The sequence below is a fragment of the Leptonychotes weddellii genome, chromosome 5 (genome assembly GCF_054177405.1).
Source record: "Leptonychotes weddellii isolate Sample4059 chromosome 5, ASM5417740v2, whole genome shotgun sequence".
In the NCBI taxonomy this organism is placed as follows: Eukaryota; Metazoa; Chordata; class Mammalia; order Carnivora; family Phocidae; genus Leptonychotes; species Leptonychotes weddellii.
In genome coordinates this window covers 50,101,205-50,127,908 of record NC_138373.1, presented here as the reverse complement: position 1 = coordinate 50,127,908, position 26,704 = coordinate 50,101,205, and the positions used below count along the sequence as shown (strand labels likewise).

At 42.2% G+C, this 26,704-nt stretch overlaps 1 protein-coding gene and 1 long non-coding RNA gene across 9 annotated transcripts in view; both read left to right on the top strand.

Annotated features, from left to right (window-relative positions):
• The first annotated feature begins 1,575 nt into the window (after positions 1 to 1,575).
• On the top strand, positions 1,576 to 17,816 carry LOC115937807 (uncharacterized). Of its 2 annotated transcripts, none has more exons than XR_014145482.1 (3): positions 1,576 to 5,492; positions 6,827 to 14,473; positions 15,083 to 17,816. It is a non-coding gene; the product is annotated as an uncharacterized LOC115937807 (long non-coding RNA). The 2 variants fall into 2 exon arrangements; XR_014145483.1 differs by having other exon boundaries at positions 1,576 to 6,955; positions 7,892 to 14,473.
• A 7,232-nt stretch (positions 17,817 to 25,048) lies between these two features.
• The window catches only part of TRDMT1 (tRNA aspartic acid methyltransferase 1), a 59,163-nt gene continuing 57,507 nt past the window's right edge, over positions 25,049 to 26,704 (top strand). For 3 of the 7 annotated variants that reach the window (XR_014145481.1, XM_081820669.1, XM_081820664.1), the window contains exon 1: positions 25,049 to 25,177. Coding sequence is in view for 2 of the 7 variants with exons in the window: in XM_081820669.1 (XP_081676795.1) it covers positions 25,114 to 25,177 (64 nt within the window). In the remaining 5 variants the exon portion in view is untranslated. Of the gene's footprint in view, positions 25,178 to 25,335; positions 25,631 to 26,704 lie in introns of those variants that run through there. The other 4 variants (XM_081820665.1, XM_081820668.1, XM_081820666.1 and 1 more) reach the window with 4 other exon arrangements.

Here is a 26,704-nt window from a genome sequence, read left to right as displayed (position 1 = left end):
GATGATGGTCTGAGCTCTGCTCCCCACTGGGTGCTAAAAAAGGCGGGGTCGCGCGGTGGTGGGGGACCCTGCCCAGGCCTGGACCAGAGGGGTCGCGGGCACCGCGCCGAAGAGTCCTGGGAGGAGGCGGGCGGGTGGGAGGGGCGCTCGGCTGCAGGGCTGTGGTCGGTCAGGGGCGTGTGGGTGGGGAGACCCGCGGGCAAGAAGCAGGAAGAGGGGGGAGTCAGGGATCCAGAGGATCGGAAGAAAGAAACAAAGAGTGCCTGAGGTTGGAGCGCGAGGTGGGGGCGTGCACGGTCGGCGGCGCAGAGCTGGGGCCCCGCGCAGCCTGGCGCACCGCCCACTCTGGCCCACGAATCTTTTCAACCTCTTGTCTTGGGGGGGTTCCTGTTCAGGGACCTAACGGGCTCGGTGGCTTTGGACGGCGCGAGCTTCGAGGCGGCGGCCGGGGAAAGCCCGGGGGAGAGGGGTGGGGTCACTGAGTCACAGGCAGTGAGTCACTGAGCCCTGCTGTCCTCCGGGGTTGAGGGCTCCTAGCGGTTCGGAAACCGTTAGACGGGACTGACTCCAGTCTCCCCGGGCCACGCGCGCACTGTTTTAAGTTTTACCTAAGTTCGAGTCGGGCCTCAGCTTTCTTCTGTGCGGTTCGCCTGAGGAGATGCTAGAACACCCCTGCCTTCTTAAGGACTCTGCAAAGCCTGGTTTTGCTCCGAATGTGAGGACTTCCTATTAGCAAGAAACTTCGGCAGACCCCGGAGAGCTGCCGAACTCGGGTCTCCAGCATCATGAACGCACTCGGGGAAGGGTTTTCTTGCAAAGTTCCCTCCCATCCTTCCCTCTGGGCTCCTCTCAGTGCCCCCCCCCCGGCCCCCGTGGAACCACACCCGACTTTTAACACGATCTGAAAGTTCTGGGTGGAAGAGGAAGCCCAGCGTCCGTAGTTTCAAAATCAAATCGAGTGATCACTGGTTTTTCTGCTATAGTGGAAGTCATTAAAGGTATAATCTGTGCCAATTATAGAATTAATTAGGCGTTGCTTTAAAACCCCGGTTTGATTCTGAAAGGCAATTATATAACGCAAATGACAGAATGTTTGGGGGGAAATAGATTTATGTGTTCATTTTGGTTCAGCGAGGCCCATTGCAGGATTCTGGTGACTTGTCTGGGAAATGTCACAGGTCCTTTTGGCCTCATTTCCAGAAGAATTCGTGCAATTGGTCTTCCAGTGAAGGAGATAAAACTATCCGCAGAACAAACAGAGAGAAAACTTCTGGTCTTGAGCATTAGGGAGTGTTCAGACTCCACCACCAAAACCCATCTAGAGTAAATCACTCAACTCAAGGGCTATTGTTGCAACATTAGTAAGTGCTACCCCCAAAAGGGAGATGAAGGGAGGAAGGCAAGCCAGCCTTATTGTGATTAAGGAGCAATTTAAAAATCCTGGGTTGTTTTTTGTTTGTTTGTTTTGAGTATTTAGAAGACCTATTGAGTACTGGATGGATTAACTCCAAAACCACCCTATCGAGTGAATAGTTAAGAGAAAAAGGTAAAATCCTTCCCTCTGTCTTTTTTTTTTTTTTTTTTTTTGGAGTTGGGGGAGCTGTGGGGGTGGTACTGGACGTTACCTGGCATTTAAGAAAAATAGTGTAGAACCAACTGAAGGGTTTATCCTAGCTTCTTGGTGCAAGCCTCGTCTAGGCAATATTTTGTTTACCTCACTTCAGGTACTGCCAAAGTCAAGCTGCAGGACCTTTGCTGCATAGCTCCCCTACCGTGCGTTTCCTTTCTTCTCTCCTGTGCTGGGGGGCCATGGGGTGCTCCCAGGGAGCATTCCTGGGGCTTGATGCCCTGGCAGACTAGTTTGTGTTCCACGTTGCCATCTTGTTCCCTGAGAGCTCTTTATTCAAGCCACTGCCCGGCAAATGCCACCATTGTGAGTGTGCCTGGAATTTTTAGGATGAGACAAAAAAAAAGTCATCTCCCCACAGGGAGGGAGGAAGAGAGGATGGACCCTACTCCCACCCAAAGTGCTGATCCCAGGGCAATGAAGTGGTGCTGTCAGGGGATGCTTGCTGACTAACTCACCGCGGAAAGTGAGGGCAAGGCTCTGGTGTGGTGTGGCAGGGTGCCCTGTTGGTGACCACAGCAAATTCCTCAGGGCTATGGTGACTTCCTCTGGGATGGACTCTGGCCTTCCTCATCATCTCAGGGGTATCCCTCCTCCTTTCTGACTTGTCCCCAGTCTGTATTGTCAGGCAGGGCTGTGGTATGTTCACTTGCTGTCTTAGCTCAGATGCTATAACAAAATACCGTGCACTGCGCGGGTTAACCAACAGACATTCATTTCCCAAAGTTCTGGAGGCAGGAAGTCCAAGATCAAGGTGCTGGCAGATTCAATGTCAGATAAGGACCTGCTTTCTGGCTTGCAGACAGCCACCTTCTCGCTGTGTCCTCAGATGGCGGAGACAGAGCTAACTGTAGTCTCTTCCTTTTCTTATAAGTACAGGAATCCCCTAATGGGGGCTCTACCGTCAACACCTCATCTAAACCTAATTACCACCCAAAGGCTCCATCTCCATATATGGAAGCATTGGAGATTAGGGTTCCAAGATATGAATTTGGAGCTGGGGGGTGGGGTGGGACACAAAGTTTCCATCCATAGCACTGGCCATACAGTGCAAACACACACACACACAGAGTATCCAGGGTGTCCTTCCTCTTAGAAACGGCCATAGCTAGCGTAGCTACAGCGTTACAAAAACACTCTTACTCATTCATGTAGAATGCGTGAGACTTCGTACAGAATTAACTTCATTCAGACATACATGTGCCTAGCCCAGTGCCTCAGCCAATGGGCGGCGGTCATCAGCGTGGGAAATCATTATGCCTGAACTAACATCTTTGAGTGTGATCATTAATCCTGCTTTATCTGTGCCCCACGTTCTTAGTTACCTTTGACACTCAGCAGTATGGAGACCTAGCTTTCTCGGTTTTCCCATTTATTTTTTTGAGTGCCGTGAAAACCTAGCTTGGAGGTATTTTTATTTTATTTATTTAATTTTTTTAAGATTTTATTTATTCATCTGAGAGAGAGCAGCACGAGAGGGGGGAGGGTCAGAGGGAGAAGTAGACTCCCCACCTAGCAGAGAGCCCCATGTGGGCCTCGATCCTGGGACTCTGGGATCATGACCTGAGCGGAAGGCAGTTAGTTGCTTAACCAACTGAGCCACCCAGGCACCCCTCGGAGGTATTTTTAAATGCTGGACCGAGAAGCTGTTTCAAACACGGCATGGTGTGGGGTGTGACTCGTAAGGACACGACGGTCCGACTCGTAGGCCAGGCGTAAACACGACCAAATCTAAAGTCCTAACAGGGATTTGGGAATTTGCAAGCTGTGGTGATGTCAGTTGAATGGGGTGATTTGAACTGACGGAGCAGCCAGCCATGTACAGAGGAGCTTAGCGGCCGGTGGGGGCTTTAGGAAAGCTGGTTGGCAGGAGGCCACACCAAGAGGACAGCTTCTAGCAGGACGGCCTGGATGGAATGGGAGAAATGAGAAGGTGGATAAAAGTGAGATGTGAGAAGCATGACAACACTCGAAGATGTCATGAAGAGAATAATCATCACTCATATCACCAGTGCTTTAGTTTTTGTGCCTATTGGATGACAGGAAGTTTGCATGCATTTTACCTAATGCTCTCATAGCATCTTGCAGGGGCATTTGATTGTCCATTTCACAGTGAAGGGGTCTGAGACACCGGCTTACAATTTACTCATCATGGTCTGATGACTAGGAGAGGAGGGAGGAAGGGGGCACGATTTTCACTTGAGGCTTTTCTGACTCCAAATGCACTTTTCTTTTCTCTTTGCCTTCCTCGATGATGAAATTTTGCTCACTGTCAACCAATACCATTTGCAAATATTACTTAGGGCCTACTGTGTTTCAGGAACTGAAGAGTCATTATCAGATTATGTTATGAAGAAGCAGACTCTGAATGGAGTTTGGCAGATGCTTAGACTATGATGTTTTATGTTATTCAGAGGATGTAACAGTGATTCATAGTAGATATGGAGGGGATTTGTTTTGTTTTGTTTTTTAAGATTTTATTTATTTGGGAGAGAGAGAGATAGAGAGAGAGATGGCCTGGATGGAGAGAGAGCACACTAGCGGGGGGGAGGGGCAGAAGGAAAGAGAGAAGCAGTTTCCCCACTGAGCAGGGAGCCGGATGCAGGGCTCCATCCCAGGACTCCAGGATCATGACCTGAGCCAAAGGCAGATGCTTAACCAGCTAAGCCACCCACGTGCCCAGGGGTTTGGTTTCACTTGCTCCCTAAATTGTTACTTGGAGAGTTAAACCTTTCACCTAGATTTCTTTCCATCTCTTCAGAGGCATCATCTCCAAAATTGGATGTAGTTCATCTCACACCCTAAAACCCACCAACCCCAGGGGATTCCCCTCCCAACTTCCCTGTCTGTTCAGGGCAACCAGCACACTACCAAGATGACAAACCTTCATCACCATGGCCACTCCTTCCCCTCGGTCACTCAGATCTAGGGGCCATCCTGGATCGTTGTCTCCTGTGTCCACTCCTCAGAGCCACAACCTCTTTTTCTTAATGACCACATTCTTAAGATGTCCCAAAGATCCAAAGTGAATCCCTCATTGCTTCATTAGGATGTAAGCTCCATAAAAATAGAAAGAATGTTAAGGTCCATGAGGGCAGGGAGTTTTTTTTTTCTTTTTTGTTCACTATCCTATCCTCATGTGCCTACAGAAGCCTGGCACATTTCTTGAATGTATGGATTGATGCATGAGTAATTCATAGAAGAAGGAAGGAAGGAGAGAAGGGAGGGAGGAGGCGAATACTTCTAGCGCTATTATGTGCAAACCTTGTGCTAGTCCCTTTAGGGGTGACTGCATTTAATCTCTTCAGGACATTTTGATCCACAAGTTGCATTCACTGACTCAAAATATGTTTATTGAATATTTACCATGTGCCAGGCACTCTGCTAGACTCTGTGGGGGAGGGGGGGAGTGAACAAGGCATGTGCTCTTGGAATGTAGACTTGAGTTGTGTGTGCACATATGTGATTCAGAGGGACAATACTCTGGTAAAGGAACAAACAAAGGAATCATAATTTGTAGTAAAGATGGTGAAGGAAACAGAAGTTTTGCTGCAAAAGAGGTTGAGGCTCATGACACTCAAACATGGCCTTTGAAAGCCAGGCCAAACCATCCCTCCCGCTGCTCCTCACCAGACCACGATTTCAGGGGGACCCTAAGTTTCTCTCTGTTCGATGAAGAATCTGTATTTTCCCACACTCAGGTCTTTTCTCATATTCTGTTCAGCAGATAGGTATCCTCATTTTCTGCACCGGCCTGCAATGCTTGTTAGTTCAGGTAAATAAAGTGTTCATGTCTCCCGGGAGCTCCCAGCCTTGGAAAAGGATCAGGAACCACAGAAAGTGCTGTACTACAGGGTGGAATGTGGTGAGTGCTCTGGTGGAGATATGAATGAAATACTAGAGCGTTTAGATGGAAAATGATCCATAGCCACTTGGGGGAGACCAGAAAATATATTTAGAAAAGATGGTACTCGAGGCTTGGGGACACTTTTTATAGCTTATCGTGGTAGAGAAAGAAGGTTCGGAACTGATGGAAGAGTCTGAGCAAAAATCGCATAGATGGCAGGGTTCTGGGGGGCATTTGGGGCTAGCAGGAATCCCAGTATGGCTGGATTGTGGAGCAGCAGTAGGGGAGAAAGGGAAGCAGATGCTAATATGGGACCATGCGTTGGAGGGCGAAATGCCAGGGAGAGGAGTTTATAATTAATGTGGTGGGCAGTGGGAATTCACTGTCATTTGTGACTGGGAGAAAGACATGTTTGTGGCTGTGCCTTAGGAAGACTGTTCTGGCATGTTGTGGGGGATGAATTGAGGAGACCGATTTGAGGGCTGTTTGCAGTAGATCAGGTGAATGGAAGGGTGGGGGGTCCAGTGATAGCACAGAGGAATGATTGTTACGGCCATGAAGTCAGAAGACAAGCAAGTCAAAGGGCTCAGAGCTTTCTGGATAGGAACTGAGAGAATGGAGGTGGTGTACACAAAAGAAAAATTTTTAGGTGGGAAATTAATTTGGGGTGAAAGAGATTCATTCAAATCCTCTTACCTGGAAGTATCTTCCCTTCTGTAGTCTATATACAGTGAAACCTCATAAGGTGGGTGAGGTATAAGCTGGATCATGGGGTTCTGCCTTTTATGGCACTTTCAGAATGTTCACATGAGTTAGTATCAACAGCCTTGTGATGGTCTGGTTTCCATAGTTGGTATAAAATTGGGGACTTCTGCAGTATCTTCTAGAACAGTTTCTAAAGTTCAGAAAGTTCTAAAGTTGAGAAAATGCTTAAAGATGAATTCCTGGAAAACTCTTTGAATCTTTTTGGGGGAAATAAAATCAGATCATAGTTCCCTGTAGAACTATTTATTATTTATAATTTCATCGAAGTCTAATGTACAGTCTATGACAGAGGAAAGAGAAGGTGATCAGTATATAGGAGGGAAAAGGAGATGTTCATCAACATATGGAGGGAAAAACCTAGTGCAAAAAATTTCAAGTTGATGTCAGACAGATGTGAAGCTAGATTTTCAGTATTGGTTTACTGGATGCAAAACACAAAACGAAACCAGCCCAGTTATAAAAACCAGACCTTATTTGAAAGTGACCTAAATGATACTGTCAGAGTTTAGTTATTGGCCAAGTGAGATTACCACATGAAAACAAGCAGGTATTTACTCGTGGCCTCTAATGTTTTTACCATGTTTCAGGATAGAGAAGGTCATGCCACTGCAAGAAAATTTGCCCAAGGGCATTGACATCCTGGAAATTGACTCTGCCTATCTTGAGGAGGTCCCCTAGTTCCTGAGTGGTGGAAGTTTTTTTCAGGAGATATTTTGGTAATAGGCCTACTGATAATAACTGTTTAATAGCACAGTTTTCTTTTAAAGAACTGAAGAAATTTTTTTAAAATTCTGATTTTTCTTTATGGTGACCTGTAAAGTTGGAATGGAAATATATTGATTATATATATATAGCCATAATGTCTTTCCTGTATATTTGGGACAAATAAAAGAACTCTATCCCACTTACCTCCAAACTGATTAAAGAATTAACCAGTCTTTCAAAAAAAAAATGTGGAGATGTTTTAGCTCTGGCTAAACATGTTCATTTAGCGAGTGAAAATGATTTTCTTCAAAACCTTGGATATTACATTTAGTTTTGGATATGTTTGATAAACTCAGTGTTTAAAATATACCCCATCAAACTTTGGTCTTGTGTATGCTGACAAAGATCATTATGATCTGTAGAGGTTAGAAATGAAAATCAAAAGACAAAGTATCAGAAAAATAATAAGCATATAAGTCAAAGTGACCCTAAATGCAAATGCAAGGAAATATAAGATGGCATAATGATAAAACTATGCAAGGCAAAAGATTAAGAAAATTCATTACAATTATGAGAAATAACTAGGAAAGACCATTTTGAGGTAACTGTAGCAGAATAAAGGGATTGGCAGCACTCTCCATAGTTTTCCTGCAGTGATTTCTAAAATACCGAGTAAGGTTTTGTATTTCTCATTAGCTAAGTCCTAGAAATATGCCCTCTAATGTGACTCATATGGATATATGGAGTAACTACAAAAGTATTGTGGAACTCGAGCTTAATATAGATGAAATATGTTTTCTCTGTATCATAAATTGTGAAAAATTGTTCTGATACAGTGCTGTAATGCATTCATCTGGGATCTCCAGAACTTTAGGAGTTTAGACATGTGTGACTTGCATGTCAGGATCAGGGTTTTCATTTTGCTGACTCTGGGTTGGTTTTCACAGTCTGTGATTTGTGAGCTCTAAACAAGGATAATGGTAACCAGGCATACCATGATATCATGACTAAAACTGGACTCTGGCCCAGATGGGAAAGCTAATGGTAAGCATAATGAGACCTTGCATGTCTTGAGTGCCTACTGTATGCCAAATATGAACCTATTTGCCACGAATTAACTTATTTAATCCTCACAACAGCCCTATTATACATATGAAGAAACTGAGACACAGAAGTTAAGTAACTTACTCAAGCTCACACAGTCAGGACGTGGCAGACCGGGGATTTGAATCCAGGACTTCTGGCTCCACACTTGAAACTTCACTGTACAGTAATACCTCACATGTTGTGGTATTTTTGTACCACTGTTGGTGACATCCCCAAGTCTCTTTGGCATTCTTATCATGGTATCTGTCTATCTCTTTGGACTTTTTTTTTTTTTTTTCTCGCTGTTCTGATGCAGCAACAGGACCCTTTTTTGATTCAGAGAATATGGTGCCCTTAGTGAATCATCAAGATGTCCATGACAATTTCAGGGGTTTTCTGTAGAGATCTCATTTCTTTCCTTTTCTTTCTTTCCTTCTTTCTTTTTCTTTCTTTCTTTCTTTCTTTCTTTCTTTCTTTCTTTCTTCTTTTTTTCTTTCTTCTTTCTTTCTTTCTTTTACCTCATTTCTGAATTCTGACTCAACCCACCAGAATGATTTGATAGTGATGGTGTATGACTTACACCAATTACATGAATGAAAATCCTCAACCACATTCGCTGGTGGAAAAGAAATAAACTAACATTTTTGGAACACATAGCCTCTGTAAATAAGAACACCTTCTACTCATTCTATATTAGTTTGAATTTTAGAGAGATTCATTAATGTTTAGGGTACTAACAGTGCATAGGCCAAAACTAATGGGAGAGTTCTGTGATATGAGAGATACAGTGAATCACATGACAGCCAGGATTCTCAAGGCCAAACTAAACAATGTTACTGAGAATACATACAAGTTTACTACCCAGTTAAAAAATTTCTTGTGCACTAATCATCTCATTGCTTTTCTGTATCAGATTTTTCCAAGTAATGCTCATCAGCACCAGCCTGTTTTAAAACAGAGCCTCCTTAAAGCACTTCACACGTATACAAGGGCAAGACAACAAATATTACAGTCCCATTATAGATCTGAGGGGGAAAAGAAGGCACAAAAGTGTTAAAAAGCCTGATGAAATCCTAAATTAGTAGTGGCCCAGTTCCTTAGTAGATTGGATTATTCGGGAGAGAACCAGGGACCCTCTTTAGTCAATGTATTTTGAGTTGTAGTGTGCGCCAGGCTCCCGGTGGTGTCCTAAGAATGCAGAAATGGATAAGCACCTTCCTTGCACTCAGAGGGCACCTAATCTACTTCTCCTCTGCTAAATCTTTTTGTCTCTAAATCTTGCATGATCCTGCTGCCACATTGAGATCTAGTTCAGTAGTTTCATAATGCCCCCTTCTCTCCCTGGCTAAAGTCACAGTGCCTTGATGACTTTTACTCTGAAATCCATGGAAATGTGAAGTTTACTGTTTTGCTCTCCCTGCTAAAATATAGCATAATAACTAGTTGCTGGGTTACTGCGTAAAACACAGGCCCCAAATGTAGCCAGGAAGAGCAGTTAGCAATTAAGTAAAGGAAATGACCAGTGGGTTTGAAACTCAACACACAGCCCATGTACTTCTTAGCATAGAAAGGCATCTGGGTTACTTAGGCAACTTTTATCACTAAGGAAGTAGTTTTGGTGACTCATGCTCATCCAGAATGACTTCTTTCAAAATCTGTGTATTTGGTGACTTTACCATTAGGCTTCTGTTTTCCTTTTTCTTTGGACTGGGACAGAAAAAAGCTACATTTGGATGGCATGGGTTTATTACTTAGTAGCATATTAGTCACTGGCTGGCCCATGTTTTGAAATTTAATGGACTCGTGGTGATCAGAGTAAAAGGTCAGTAGTTCTTGCCCTGCATTGCTATATTAAATGTGGAACTAAGATTATTTTTTAAGCAGAAATGTTATGTCTTATATTAACAACGTTTCTTGTCAGTTACTTTTTATTATTTGATGTAACGATACTGCTATTGAAAATACTGGTCACATTAAAGGACTTTATACCATAACCTAAAATGCCTTAGTTTTCCCCCAAGGAGATGAAAAATGGAATTAAAATTGTCCATGGAGAGCTGTCTGGAGGTGATAATTACAAAAATAAAGGAACCAGAAGGGAACTCCTCTGCGGCTTCTCTCTTCAGATTATCTGTCTACCTGCTTGATGTTCTAATAGTATTTACTGACAACTGATATTTTTCTGTGTTAAAAAATAGTAGAGAAGTTGTAGAAGAAGTGAGCTAACTCAAAGAGTGATAGGCCGATAATGTGTTTGGAGAATTATGGAAGAACTTACTATTGACAAAGAAAACTGGGAGCCAAGCCCAAGTGATTGGGCTCTTGGGGTTGGTTACAGAGGCTCTGGGTTCGCCTGGTAACCTTCTCGATACCAGTGTTTAGTGCGGCCAGCATAGGGCTCACCTGGATCGTCTTTATATCTTTTGTTCTAACTCCAGAAATCATGCCGTAAGTCTCAAAAATGTAGCTGTTTTCATTTTGCTTTTAATTTAGCCCTTTTCTGTTTTTAATTTTGTGGCTGGAAAAGCTTGAAAAAGGCAATGAGTCATGACAACCATTTCTTTTTCTTCCAGATAGAAGCCTTCAGTGTGAGGCCAGGGCACGGAGCACCATTTGTGTGATTCATGAGCCTTAGCAGCCGAGCCCTTTTCTGTGGGCCCCCTTTAAGGGAACATGGGAGAAGGGGCTAGTCCAGTGGTTCTCAAAGTGTGGTACCCTGACCAGCAACATCAGCATAACCTGGTGTTTGTTGGCGACTCTAACCTTAGACTGACTGAGTCAGAACCCACCAATCTGGTTTTTAATAAGACTTCCAGATGATTCCAAGGAGTGCTGAAGTCTGAGAACCACAAATTATTAGTATTTGTGGCCATGAAGAGTATGAAAAATATAGTGGTTGGAGAGTGGGGACGTTTATGAGTCTGTTGATGAGGAAATGAAGAATAGATAGAAAAGAATGTTTTAACTTTAGAATTCAAAAAATAAAAAGTCTGGAACTTAATGAGGAGGATTGATTGCTTGCAAGAACCCAGAGAAGGGCAATCCAGATGAGTGGGGTACTGTGAACTATATTGGCATGGTTCTGAAATTCTCGAATAATCTCTTATGAGAAAAGGCATGTCTTTCTGTATGAGGACATACATTCAACTCAGGTTTGTAAAATCCTTTAAGACTCTCATGTTCCATTGGCTTCACCAACTCATTTGCATCTTGAGGCCCCTGTTTCTGCATCTGAAAACCATCTGCATTGTTACTTGCCACAAATGGTCTCATCAGAATGAAGTCAGAGATTCAGGATATGTAAGAGGATTTGTGAAGTGATTTGATTACTGAAAAATGTGAAGCGTAAGGAGGAAGAATAATTAATATCAATATTGACAGTAAAGAGGGGCTTAGAAGGTGATACAAAAATGGGTGGCTATTTCAACTTCCCTTGGACGCATACTGCCTTTAGTCCTGGCTCTGTCGTGTATTAGTTTTTGATGTTAAGTAAATCACAGTTTTTCAAAGCTTTTCACCTTAGTTTCCTCAACAAAAATATAGCATCAATGATACCTACTCAGAGGATTGTTGTGAGAAAAAAAATTAGATTAAAATATAAAAATGCAGCTTGTAAAGGTCAAACATTACACATTTTAGATATTGTTGTTAGGATTGTTGTTATTTTATGTCTGGGTTGAGGAAGCTTTGTGATTGTTGACATAATGACATCCAGGATTTTGGAATAAATGTGTACATCAGCAGATTTTATGATTACAAAAAATAGCTATGTTTGCTTTTCTACTAATTCTCCTCCAGTGGAATGTTTTCATTTTCTCGTGAAATGAGGGAGATCCACATATGTTTTATTAAAGAAAGCAAGCCTGATATTTTTTATCCTTTGAACCAAGAGACTACATTTCACTCATTCTTTCAGGGAAAGATGACAGATTGGGGAGTCAGGCTACCTGGGTAAATTCCCAAGTTCTGCATAAGCCTCAGTTTCCTTGTATATAAAAAGGAGGTGTTAATAATACAGAGCTGAATGAAGATGAAGTGAGAAATGTATATAAAAAATACGTAGTAGAGGGGCACAGGGTAAGCACCCAGTAATGTGGGTTGTTATTAAACTACAGCATGAAGCGGGGCAATGTGTCTGAAAAGTCAAGGGCAGGAGAAAATAAGAAGACAAGGGGACAGCTTATGAAATGGCTGTCTTTGCAAATGAAATTTTGCAATGAAAATTCAAGCAGGTCCCATGACTTTCCTGGTGACTCTTACTAAATTAAACAATTCTGTTTATAATAGAGAAAATTAATCATAGTGATTTATAATCTGCATGTCTACCTAATAATCAAAATTTCAATCTTGCTTTAAAGTTACACGTCTTCCCTCTCCAGGCTTGAGAGTGCTGGATGCAAGGGAATGGGAGTACTAGATTTCTCTTTACTAAGTGCTTCTCCTCCTCCTTTCCCATCTTGCTAACTAAGGTCTCTTGCTGCTTCAGGGTTAGATCTCATTGAGAAGAGGTGAGGGAGATAAGAAAGTTCTTTCTTGACAAGTACTGTTGGTGATTTAGAGTTTACCTGTCTCCATTTGGCGTGTGTCTAAAACTGGCCCTTTTTCTAGCAGGTGCTTCTTTGGGGACTTCTCATCATTGGGATGGCTCTCTCAAAGCGTCCTTAACATGCAGAGGTGCATTCATATTTAGTCTTCCACAGTCCCTAGAAGTCACTCAGAAGTATACTCTTTGCTTCTTTTTTTATATATACTTTTTTTATTTATTTGAGAGAGAGACACACAGTGAGAGAGGGAACACAAGCAGGGGGAGAAGGAGAGGGAGAAGCAGGCTTCCTGCGGAGCAGGGACCCCAATGCGGGGCTTGATCCCAGGACCCTGGGATCATGACCTGAGCCGAAGGCAGATGCTTAATGACTGAGCCACCCAGGAGCCCCATACTCTTTGCTTCTTTTTTGCTGTGGTAATTTCTTTCCAGGGGCTCATCCTCCCTACAGGATCTAAAAACAGCGAGCTCTCCCTTGTATGGTTCAGATCTGGTCAAAGGGACTTTACTTTCTAGAACTCAGAGGCTAGAGGATGGGTACAGTTGTAAACTCCCAGGGTGGTCCTTTGAAGCTCTTTGTGTTGGGCCTGAGGTGAATAGCAAACAGCTCCATAGACCTTCTGGGGAAAAGGTCAATCCACACAGCATGCTGACAACTTTCTCCAAAAACTTTCGTCTTCTGGGTGCATGGGTGGCTCAGTTGGTTAAGCGTCCAACTCTTGGTTTCTGCTCAGGTCATGATCTTAGGGTCATGAGATCAAGCCCTCCATTGGGCTCCCCCTCTCAGTGGGGAGTCTGCTTCCTCTCTCCCTTATCCCCCACCCATGCTCGTGCATGTATGTTCTGTTTCTTTCCCACCCTAAAATAAAATAAATCTTAAAAAAAAACAACTTTCGGGCGCCTGGGTGGCTCAGTCATTAAGCGTCTGCCTTTGGCTCAGGTCATGATCCCAGGGTCCTGGGATCGAGCCCCACATCGGGCTCCCTGCTCGGCGGGAAGCCTGCTTCTCCCTCTCCCACTCCCCCTGCTTGTGTTCTCTCTCTCGCTGTGTCTCTCTCTCTCTGTCAAATAAATAAATAAAATCTTTAAAAAAAAAAAAAACAACGAAAAACAACTTTCCTCTTCAATAATCTCTAACTCATTTATACCTTCAACATGGATAGATGGTTGTAAAAGTTATGTCACTCTTTCTGGTGCCCTTCCTTTGAAAACTTTGCATTATAGTGTTGTATTTCACTTCAGAATGTGGTTTCTACTGTGTGCTGCATGAGTTGAAACTTGTACTTTAACTCCTATTAAAGGAAAGAGGAAAAGATCATATTGGGGATACCCTAAGTTGGGGATGCCCTGACTTCTCAGACCATCACCCTCAAGTTGTTGTTGCTGCCAAGGAGAAAATGGTTTGTCCATGCATGAGAGTCAATGGTTTGACCCTCATGAGTGCCCAAATCACAAAGTAAAGCTTTCAGTGTGAGCGAGTGTTTTTTCAGATGTTCATATTTAATTATTTCCTCATAGGCAGCTTTTGTTTTTTAAAGTGACTGACTTACATTATTCGTGACTTACATTATCAATCTTGGGGCTGACTTATGTTATTGTTTTGGGAGCTAAAATGTGTTTAAAAATGGTGTTCAGATGAAGTTGGAGAACTGTTAACTTTTACCAGTTGTAATCCGATCCTAAACTCCCACTTGTATTTAAATAAACTTGTCTTGAGACAAATTAAATATGTTATGTATTGTGTTTAAATTTTTTAAATTATTATTATTGTTATCATATTTGCATTTCAGGCATAACATTTTCTAATGTGAAAGCTCACATGTGGCTGCATGTGTACAAGAAGATGCAGCTCTGAACTCAGGCCCAAAATGTCTGCGACTGCCTTGTGGTAGTTCTGGAGGTAGGTATCTAAGTACACGATGAATATGGACTTGGACTTGAAATGTCATGTAAGCCTCCTTTTTTGGTGTTTTTGTAGTACTAGGTACTATTGTGAAAATTACATGGACCTCTGAAAAATTGCTGGGAGTTTGAAAATTGGGTGTGTTAGGTATATTTGTCTAATAACTCTTAATATCAGTTTGGTTATTTTTTTCAAGTATGCCTGATTGGCATGGTGGAGTTAGGATAGTGAAACCTTGAGATAATGACTAAATGCCCATCTATGCATCCATCCACCCAAGGGGGGTTCTTCTAAAATATTAGAATTTTGTATTACAATTGCCCATGGTTAAAAATAAATCATCGTCATAATAAAACATTGGCATTAATCTGAATTTTTTTTTTTTAAAAGCAAAGTCTGTATTTTGGTTCCTAATTGTGAAAAATGAGAGCACTATTTTATTTTTTACTCTTGAAATACCTTCTATTTGATGACTTTTTAAATAAGTTTATGGGAACAATATTGGCAAGGCCAGGTGCCTATTATACCTTAGTGTTCTTTTCTTTCCTCCTCCTCTCATTTTGTCTTCCCTGTTCTCCTTGTCTCTTTCTTTCTTTTTCTTTCCAGATAGCTGGGGATGTGCTCAGAGGAGATGATGATACTTGGGAAGATGACCTGAACCTGTCAACTTTGACTCAGTTAAAGGAAAGAAAGAAAGAGACTTCTAAATTTTGTGCAACACTGTAATTTAAACAGGATTTAGTGTGGCAACAGGCTGCATGGTGTATCAAAGTGGATGCAAAGATGGTAAACTGGAAGGAGGTCTGGAAAGGAGGGAAATGAACAATGAGCTCTACTTTAGACAAAGCAAAGAGAGTGTGTGTGTGTGTGTGTGTGTGTGTGTTATCAAGGTTTAAAAAGGCTTTATTAAGTTTGAGACATCAAGGGGCACCTGGCTGGCTCCATCAGAGGAGCTTGCAACTCTTGATCTTGGGTTCAAGCCCCACCTTGAGCGTAGAGCTTATTTAAAAAAATAACGTAAAAATAAATTGGAAGCAAAAAAAAAAAAAATGGAAGCATCAAGATGAACTTGAACTTTAAAAGCTCCCTTCTAAAGCTGAAAGAGTCTAGACTGCCCCTGGTATATCACTCTCTCTAAAGTTAGTTCTGTGGAATATCTAATGTTCTGTTACTCTTCCAATAAAAGAAGGTGGGAGGGTAACTGACCAAATCTGGGGCAGATATCCAAATGAGCTTAGAACCGGAAGGAATAGCCAAGAAATGTTTGCAAAAGAAGAGGAATTCTGGAGGTTCCTAGTAGGTGTGAAAATGTATTACAAAGTTCCAGTATTTGCCCGTGTGGTTCGCCAGCAGGAATAGCAGGCATACCCCAAGAAGGGCTAGCCGCCATGGGGACGATGCTACCTTAGGGTATATTGTGTGAACGAGGATGTATTCCCTTCCACCGTGGAAGGGGAATCTAGGTATTTACGGAAAAGTTGGGTTTAAAACCTCACCTTGCATACCATATCAAAATAGATTTAAAAAATGAAATGTAAAGGAGGAGAACATACAGGTGAGTTTAGCTCATTTTTTTTCTAAGTATGGGACTTCCTAGGCTTAAAAAGGCATCGGATAAATCACAAAGGAAAACTGTATATTTGACTGCAGAAAATTAAATACGTTTGTGTCATGAAATATTATAAACCAAATCCAGTGGAAACTGATGAATCGGGAGGCATTTTTACAACACACATGGTTGACAGCTTTATAGCAACAAAAATAAAATTGCGGTAATGCAGTCAGAAACTCATATTATCCCAGTAGCAAAAGGACAAATATGACAAATAACTAACAAAAGAAAAAATTACAGATGTCCCATAAACATGTGATAATTCACCCTTGATGTTAATAAAAAAAAGGGAAAATAAAAATAGCACACTAATTTTTTGGCCTATAAGATAGACAAAAGTTTCAAGTGACAACACTTGTTCATGAGGATTCAGCAGGTGAGCATTCTCAGCAACTGCGGATGGGCTCATAATCGTTTTGGAAATGCATCAAGAACTTAGGTGACAATTATGTCTTTCACCTAGTAATACCCACTTCTAGATTCTATCTAGCTGATGAGAACATCAGAGCATTTGAATATTTATATGCAAGAATTTCATTGCACTGTTCATGTGGCAAAAAAAACTGAATCCTCTTAAATGTTCAATACTGAGAGACTAGAAAAAGAAATTATGGTTGTTTATGTATTACAGAAACTACTAAGGCAGGAAAGATATCCAGCGAACCATTGAATATGGATGATTTTTAAGGATGAGGGTGGAATCAAGGTTTTTTTGGAAGCTGTATCTTTTTTTTTTTTTTTTTTGCTTTTGTAATTTGCTTTACCCCTCCAAATTAGCATGCATTACTTAGAAAATTCAGAAAAAGGTGAAGATGACACATGAAAAGTGATATATCCCTTTGATAGAAATGCAGAACTGGTCATGATAAAATGTCAGATGGGAAAAAAACCAGAGTATAAGACATAAATGCAATAAGATTATGATTTTGGTAAAAGATAGTTAGTGCAAAGACTAGAGAGAGATACTAAAATATTAGCTATGGTTATCTCTTTGGGTTTTTAAGATTTTCTTTTAAAATATATTTTCCTATTTTCCAGATTATGTGTGATGGGCATAAATATTTTATTAGTTGTGCAAAAAGAGAAAGAATGGTCCTCTTACAGTTGGATTGGGTTTTCAATACTCTGGGCATTTCTGATGTTACTTTTATCATGTCTCTTTCACTTTTGGTGATAATAAAAAAATTGTTTTTCAAATAATAATGTCTCACCTCTAAAGGGAACAAGTAATACGATGGAACTGCAGTCTGAAGTTTTTGGGTTTGCAAACCGTGAACTCTGCAAGGAGACGTAAATACTACTCTGGGTTGCATTCTTTTCCCACCCTATTCTTGGAGTGAGCCCTACAGTAAAAGGAGTAAAAAAGGATAGGCCATGCAGATTCCTGACATTCTTTCCTAACCAGAATGATTTTTAACTCCTAATGTGATTTTTACCCCTCAAAATAGATACCAGCTCTCTTCTTTCATTTATTCTTTGATACCTTCCAGATTTTTTTTAAATTGGTGCTCTCTCCTGATTTCTTTTAAAAAAGTGCTTCTGTGACTTGTAAATAAATCTGTTCACCTGGAGAATATTGATTTATGTGACAGCTCATAACATGAAATTTTCCCCTTTTGATTCTTTGTAAAAAAAACACAAAACCTGAATATTAAAAAAGAAAAACTGATGGGGCCTAAATGGGTTTATGAGCATTTTAAACATTCATAAAGCTCTTTGAAACTTACAGGCCTACATTATCATTTATGATTGATACTGTCCTATTACTAAAACATACTTTGCCATCCACTGAAATATAGTCTATTTTGGTCATTCCGTATTCTCTGAATGACTAAACATAGAACAAATCCCTTTGAGACTTGTACTATATTTTAACTCCGCAGTGATTACCTTAGATGGGAATGAAAGACTCAGTCTTGATCTTCAGGAATCAGGGTAACTCTGTAATAGCAGGGTTAATGGCCTCTGGGGCATTCCCAGTGTAAATAGAACGTTTGGGGGGGATCAGTGGTACTTATGTTGTATAATGTTTACTGGAGTGGCTTTGAAAGATCGTAAGGCCAATTTCAACAATTTCAAGTAAACACGAAGTTGCATTATTTTCTTATGGAGTGAGTAGACTTAGTAATGATGTTACTACATTTTGGTTATTTTTATCACTATTGGATCCTATGAGAATGTCTAAGTGATATTTGGTATCCAGACTAGTACCTGACTAGCAAGGATAGGGTGAAAAAATCCTTTTATTTGATTTTTCTCTGCATTTTAGTTTGTTGGTACTGACAACTGTAGCAATTAAAAAAAAAAAAGGTTATGAAGAAGAATGAGGGGTTTTATGGAACGTGTGTGTTCGTGTGTGGTGTCTGTAGGGTGTGTGTGAATGTGTGTGCACGCACGTGTTTCCCTCTTCCTGGCCTTGCTGGATCTGGTTAGGGGGATTTAGTCACCTCAAACGGTTCTGAATGTTTGGTGAATTAGCAGAGAACAGGAGCAAAGTAATAACAGCTCTCTTTCATTTTTATCTCCTCTATTCCCATCATAGGTCTTGTTTTCCCACCTGAAATAATGAAGGTTGTAATAGAAAACAATAAGGAAAGACATCTTATTAGAGAATATGCAAATTAGTCTCTTGGTTATATACCCTCTTTGAAAGCATACCAGGAAAATAATTCTCTGTATGTGATTGTTAGAAAAGAATGGATCATATCTTCCATTATGAGTTGTTCAGATAGGGAAGTTGTTGAGATAGGGAAGGAAACCAGTTATTTATTATTTTAGGCACACCACCGAGTTTATCTCTCTCTGTCTCTCTTTCTCTCTCCTTATATATCAATTAATTATTGATTAAATGCAGACAGTTACCTTGCTAGCAAATATTACCCTTGTTTCATAGATGAAGAAAGTATTAGAAGCAGGATTCATATTGCCTTGTTTATTCTAAGAACTATATGTTCCTTGAACAGCATCAAGGTGTCTTTGAAGGAGTAACTGGGCTGACAATCAACTGTAAGTTTTATTTGTGAGTCTTTGAAGTTGTCTCCCTTTTGTGAAGCAGAATTAACCTTTTTGTCTAGCCTTTACAAAACACATTGTCAGAGCAGTTCATGTTACCTTCTTTGAGCTCAAAAGTTACCTTCATTCCTCAGGCCAACCTGTTCTCGGGAAGCAATATATTCTAGCAACCAGGGCTGCTCTAGTTTGGACCCTCAGCTTTCCCTCCGCGTGTAGAGGCCCAGCAGGCATGGGACAGCTCAATCTGCCAAGTACCTTCTGTACTAAGTTATGGTATAGCCAGCACTATAAAGACCTTTGGAGGACCCCTGAGTAAAAGTTCCCCGTTCTCCACCTGGTTGTGGGCTGGGGCAAGTTACCTCAACTTTCTGAATCTCAGGGTCTTCACCTGTCAAACTAAGATTGGGTGAAATCAGTGTCACCTGGGGTCACTTAGAGGCAGCTACAGGGGTGGGTGAGGGCAGGATAGATGATCTGGTGTTCTTCTGGGCCCCCTACTATCCATGCTTCAGCAACAGAACATCTGTGTGCACACACGCACACACTCTACCTCACCCTCTGCCCTGATTCTCGATGAGATTTTGTTTGAAGAAAAGGTTCTATATCTAAAAATAGTTGGAAAAACACTGGGAAATAGTCCTTAAGATTTCTTTGAGCTCTAAATTTCCATGGGTGTAGGAGAGCCGTTTTAAAGATAGACAATCCCACTATCTTTAATTTAACTAAAATCTAATCTTTAACATTTACTGCCAAGCATTTTTAAATTAGAAATTTCAGAAAAAAATCTGAAAGAGAAAAATCAAAGTCAAAATCTGTGACTGAGTACTTTGAGAGGGCAAGCTATAAAGCAAACTGCATGGTTTCTATGCTTTTCTGCAGAAAAACCTTTATTCTTCTGAGGTAAGTGTAAGATAATATTTACAATCAGAAGTCACTAGAATATACTTCACAAAAGAGAAGTACCATTCCTTCAAGACATCGTGAAGTTCATCATTTTCCATCTGTTCTTTTTCTCTTGGAAGCTTGTTATGCCATTAATAGAACACACCTGCTGTTTTCCTGAGTCTTTTCTTTTGTGACAGTCTGTGAACAAGGTGACCGGACACCAGAGGAAGAACAGAAGTGTTGGGCTACAAGGTTTGCTTTTGTGGGAGTTCCTTTTACTCTAAATCTTCGGGGCGCTTATTTAAAATCAGTGTTCCAAGTACAATAATTAAGCACCTACTGCACACTTCAACACTGTTCATTTATTGATGGGCTACCCATTAAGGTCATGACTTCAAGAGGCTGACTTTCAAGCAGCTCTGTCCAATAGAACATTCTCTGATGGTGGAAATGTCCTCTCTTTGCTGAGCAGTACCGTAGCCACCAGCCACTTGAAACGTGCCTAGCATGACTAATGAACCGAGTTTTTAGTGGTAAGTAAGCTAATTTAGATCGGCAGATGTGGCTGGTGGTGACCCTATTGGACAGTGTAGCTCTGGAGAATCAATAGAATTGGTAAAATCATCTTAAAGTTCAGGGGATGAAGGCATTGAGTTCTTCTTTGTTATTGGCACTTGAATGGCTTAGGTTACAGATTTTTACATATAAAACCATTTTAAATTAAGCATTTCTTCAGTGCTTGGCACATAAAGGAGTCAATGAGTGATGGGATGGGTTTAATAGGTTTCCCCTTACTCCACCCCTAGTCACAGCAACTCAGGCATCCGGTGCATCCTGGGTGAGGTCCCTCACAAGTTTCCCGTAAGATTGCCAGACCCGTAGACTCACCTTTCAAGCTACCCTGGTCTCTGTGGGAGTTCTGAGTGAGGCGCTGTCTATGCATGCTGCTGTCTTTTTTCTTACTGCCAGTGCTTCTAGGCTCAGCAGCCCCTCAGTCATGCCTCTGGCTTGCAGACATCCAGCCTTTCTGCTCCCAGCCCAGGCTACTCCTGGACACCTCCCACAAACTCCCCTAGGGCCCTTAGAGGTCAATGGCTATAAGCCCCACTCTGTAGCATGCTCACCTGACCTCATTTAGGGCCCAGTGTTCATTATGGCTCCTAACACCAGCATCACCAACCTGGAGCATGAGCAATGCCAGGGGTCAGAATCATGCCATTGGACACAGTTGAAGGGACTGAGAATGCATCACTTAGAGAATGTCATTAGATGAATACTGTTTATTAAACATGCTTTTATGTTGTGCCAGGCATGGGGCTAAGTGCTTTAAATTCTCAGTTAATCCTTGTAGCAACCACATGTCCTATCTTGACACATTTTAGATGTGTGCGTAGGCTCAGAGAGGGTAAGTGACTTTCCCAAAGTCACACGGCTGGGAGGCTGCAAATATACCATTCCTGTTTACACTCTCTGGCTCTTAGGCTCACAGTTTTAACCACAATGAAATTCCTTATTCAAGAGGGACAGTTCTTCCAAATCAGTGCAGAGGGCAAATCTAAAAGGAACTGGAGTTTGGGGGACTACAGAGAAGGATTTTCTACTAATTCACGCTCTGCACCACAAACACCTGGCCCTGTGAAGCACGCTGTGCCGCCGGAGCAGCTCATAGCTGAGGCCTCATGCCGGTGCATCAGGACGGTGGTAAAAGGCCTTCTTGGATAAGTGGGAGCTCACGAGTGATAGATGAACTCTCAGGGCCTTTCTGATTCAAATTTCTTCTGAATATAATTTCCTCTCTTGAGGACATTTACTGCCAATTTATTCCCATATGACTACTTTTTTATTTTCCGTGCAATTCATAAAGACCCTTCTTTTTCTGTGTGAAACCAGGATGTAATTTATTCATCACTCCAATTTGCATAAACAGGGTATTCTCTCCCTTCAGCAAGCCTGTATAAGAATCCACATCACGTTTCACTGGGGAATAAAGAATGGCCTGGATCATGGAAACTAAAAGGTGATTGCCAAAAGTATTTTAAACATTTGGCAGACTTTGTTTAGTTCTGTTAGACATTAATGATCAGTGACATGACAGACAGGAGAGGAAGAATACAATATCATTAGATTTCAAGTTATACAATGAGCTCTTAAATCATTGAGATATGCTTTTATTATTCTAATATACCTTTAGTGTTACATTGTGCTCCGTAATTATTTCTGATATGCGTTGTATGTGCCAGGTGTTAACTAGCATTTTGGGTTTCTTCGCAAGTGCATTTTCTGTGTTTGGAGGGAAAATACACTGAATATCCTAAAAATATTTGTATTTTCGAAAAGAGTGTTGAGTGTCTGTGATTAGAATATAACTCTGTTGGAAGTGCCATCGAGGATAACTTTATGGGAAACTATAAGATTAGAAAGCTGTTTTTTTCTTCTGTAAGAACATTTGGGATTCACTTTGGGAAAGAGTAATCAATACATATCTTCACGTTCTCTGTATGTGCTCATCCTACCGAGGATGAGTAGTATCAACTACTGGCATTCCCAGCTCTGGCAACTTGCGCCAGGGTTTGCAAGCGAATGTAGAGGGGGCCCCTCATTTGAGGGGGCCTGACATCTATAGATGCTCCCATGGAGATGGTCATACATTATGATTATGGATTTTCATTCTAGAAATGATTATCACATGGGATAAGCCTTACAGAGGAAATACTAGGCAAAGAGATGATGTGTATAAGGCAAAAACTGGGCTGGGAAGAACTGAAAGGGTTTCGTGATAGGAACAGGTGGAATCTGTATTTCAGAACACTGGCAGGGCGTGGATCGGGGAATCAGACAAGTTGGGATTTCTAGAAGGAAGGTTGCACTAGGTGGGTCTAGAAGAAGGCTAGGATTTCTGGGCAACGTAAAGAACATGAACAAGGAACATAAGCAGGGAAACTGAGGCATGAAGGAGGGGAATGCCGACCATTTCAGTTTGCAGCAGAGCTGAAGAATGGGAGGAAACAGAATTCACAAAGAAAAGTAAGTCTGGCGCTATATTGTGAAGACCCTTAAGTATCAGCGTGAACAGTTTGTAATCAGCCTATGTGGGGATGGGGATCTATTTCCCTTCCTCTCAGGAGATTGGTATTTTCCATGAACTCTTCCACATATTTTTGGCCTGTCTCTCCCATACAGGGTAAGATCCTTGATCATATTTATTTTGATTTATAGTTAATGCTAAACAGAGTCTAGGTATGTTATACATATATATATATATATTTATTGGTTGTTGACTGCATATAAATCACTGTGACTATATAGCCCCCTTTATATGTACTGATGTATTTATTGTACTAATATGTAATAAATACTAGAAAAGTTTGTTTCATGCATTATATATGTGATGTTAGTGTGTATGTGATTTCTAGAAATGGAGTTGGTTTAAGAGTACATTTGCTTAAAGCAAATTTTAGACAATTTCTTTTTTTTTTTTTTAAAGATTTTATTTATTTGACAAGAGAGAGACACAGTGAGAGAGGGAACACAAGCAGGGGGCGTGGGAGAGGGAGAAGCAGACTCCCTGCTGAGCAGGGGGCCTGATGTAGGGCTCCATCCCAGGACACTGGGATCATGACCTGAGCTGAAGGCAGATGCTTAACAATGAGCCACCCAGGCGCCCCTCGACAATTTCAAGTTGAGCAGGTAACTAACATCTGGCCAAATCAGGACTCACTTTTGCAGAAGGGAATTCAGCTATAGAATCTTAGAGCTGTCGGGCCCTCAGCAATCATTTCTCCTGCTTCCTTCCCTTTTATTTGACAGAAGGGGAAACCAGGCTCAGTGCAAAGTCACTGGCAATGCCAGGGCTAAGATTCTGTTCTCTGTTATCTTTCTGCCACCCTTCTTATCTGAAGTAAGTGACCAATAAAAACAAAATATTTAGGGGCGCCTGGGTGGCTCAGTCGTTAAGTGCCTGCCTTCGGCTCAGGTCATGATCCCAGCGTTCTGGGATCGAGCCCCGCATCGGGCTCCCCGCTCGGCGGGAAGCCTGCCTCTCCCCCCTCCACTCCCCCTGCCTGTGCTCCTCTCTCACTGTCTCTCTCTGTCAAATAAATAAATAAAATCTTTAAAAAAAAAAAAAATTTAGGGACCAATACACATTTACAAGGAAAAAATTTCATAGGAAACTGATGAAAAATGGATCCCTTCCATAATCCAGATAGGGTAGTCCTACTTTTGTTTATAGTATTACATTAGCACAGGTGGAAAGTTTCTAACAAACCAGTTATTAACTTATTACAAGTGGTACTCTCCAATTTTTCCTAACACAAGTTAACGTGTGGTGGTAATGGGAACAATAGGACGCCGCACAATGAGATCATTTCCTCTCGTGCCTATGGTCATTTTTTACTTTGTGATCCAGCCTCTAACAAACTTGGTCACTGGAGCATCTTGGAGAAGCAAGGCCCTAGCACTTGGAGGGGCCTAAGTACTTCTACATTATAGTAACAGTAGATCCTGTGTTGGGGCTATTTTCCAAGCTAAAATACAGTGAAGCCCACTAGTAATGACAGCCCGCGACCCCGAACTGGCCGGCACAGGGGCTCGGCTGCAGGGGCGCCGGTTTCTGTACTTGTAACTCCGGGACCTGCTCGCAGGAGAAGGCTGACTTATCTCGGTAACCCCAGCAAAGACACAACACCTGGCACGTGATACGTTACTAACGCTAGTAAGGTTTGGACACTTAAGGCTCCAAGTGACGGAAAAGCAGTATGCCTGGGAAACGACTTTTTCTGGCGTCTAACCCATGTGAATTCACTTTGGGGCAAAGGTAGATTTCGTCTCCTTAGCTTCGGACTCCAAGGTCCCTGAATGCACTCTAGAAGGTAGATGGAGCGTAAATCGGGCTGCTATTCACTTGGGAGGCCGTATTGTTTTGTGCCCATTGCCCCCCCGCTGACCCCTGCTAGTCCCCGGGGGCCTCGCGCTGCTAGCAGCTCTCGGAGCCTGAGCGGCCGGCGAGGGGGAACCGAAAAGCGGCGGAACCAGAGGCGAGGGAGCAGGGCGGGCGGAGGAAGGATGAGAAGGGAACCGGCAGGCCTAGCTCCGAGGAGGCGGCGGCGGCGGCGGCGGCGGCGTGGGCATGGAGGCCCTGCGCGTCCTGGAGCTGTACAGCGGCATTGGAGGCATGCACCAGGCGCTGAGAGGTGAGAGAGCACACCCCATCTCTCTCTCCATTCGCTCCGAGGGGCTGGTCCCAGCTTGGGCTCGGGGGAGGGGCGAAGCGGCGAGGCGCCGGGGGCGGAAAGAGGAGCGCAGGATGTGTGTGTTGGGGGGGGGGGTGGCGCTCGGTTGTCGTGGAAACCGCCCTAGCGCGCAGTCCCCGCCCGGCGGCTCCGGGCGGAGACTCCCTTCCTCCAGCCCCGAGGCTTGTCCGAAGGGCGGACGCGGAGTCTGTGTGGACTCAGTTTGAGTCCTGATCCGCGAGGCGAGGCTGGAAAGTCAAACTAAGATGGTACCGGCGAAGGGGGATGGGCGAGCTCCTGGCGGGGGCCGGTCCCCAGTTCCAACTGTGGCTGCCACCTAGAGGCGTGGACACCTGTTTCTTTACCCTCGAGGAAGTCGCGGCGAGGAGGGGAGGTTCCTGGGGGGCTTGGCCGGTGAGGATTGGATCTTCACAGGGATAGTTGCAGGGCAAGGTAGAAGAAGTTAGGGAAGCCTAAATGAACTGTGGTGAGAAAACATTGAGGAAAAACCTGTTCCTTTCTGGTCATTGAAAAGAAACAGCGTGTCTTGTCTAGATACATTTAGGCGCCAGAAGAGCTGAGATGAAACTTAGTTGTGACCTTGGGCTAGTTCCTTAACATCTTTGAACCTGTTTCCTGGTTTTAAAATGGGAAAAGTAAATTTTTCAGAGGAGGATTATTATGAGGATCAAAGATAAGGCGGGTAAAATGTTTAATAGTGCCTCGTACATTGTAGCCACTCAAAACATTATAAATTATGACTATTACTATTTTATGTACCTCTTTCATTTTGAGGTGATAAGCTGGAACTGATAGGTTTATTTTCGGTAATGGTTCTCTCAAAAATATTTCTTGAACTCCTATTCTGTTCCAGGTACTGTCTAGGTGCTGGAGATACAGAGTGACAAATAGACTTTGAACATGCGTGTTTATTCTTAAATTACTATGACAACCACAACACTGAAACTTGCCTGCTTCCTTTTTTTAGTACCAAGGGCAACAAAAAACGAATAGTGTAAGATACAAATAATATATAATGAATTGAACATAAGTTTTCTGAGCATATGTATTCAGTTTTGATTGTAGACTAGGGTAGTGATTATTATAGTTTTATTACCAATTATTTGCTGGCTCTCTACATTCAGTTCTCTTATCAAAACTTAACCAGCAAGAAAACAAAAGAAAATTCTAGGGGCGCCTGCCTGGCTGGCTCAGTCGGAAGAGCAAGGGACTCTTGATTTCAGGGTCATGGGTTCCAGCCCCATGTTGGGTGTAGAGATTACTTAAGTAAATAAATTAAACTTAAAAAAAAAAATTCTAGTACTCTTTGTTCTTTGTTAATTTTGTAAGATTTTATAATGTCAGCATATTTTCCCGTATCTTGAAACCCCTTAATGAACGTGATTTTAAAGTTTGCTTAGTACTTTATCATAAGCTATAATTCAACCACTCCTTAAGGGGATAGATAAGAACATTAGATTATACCCC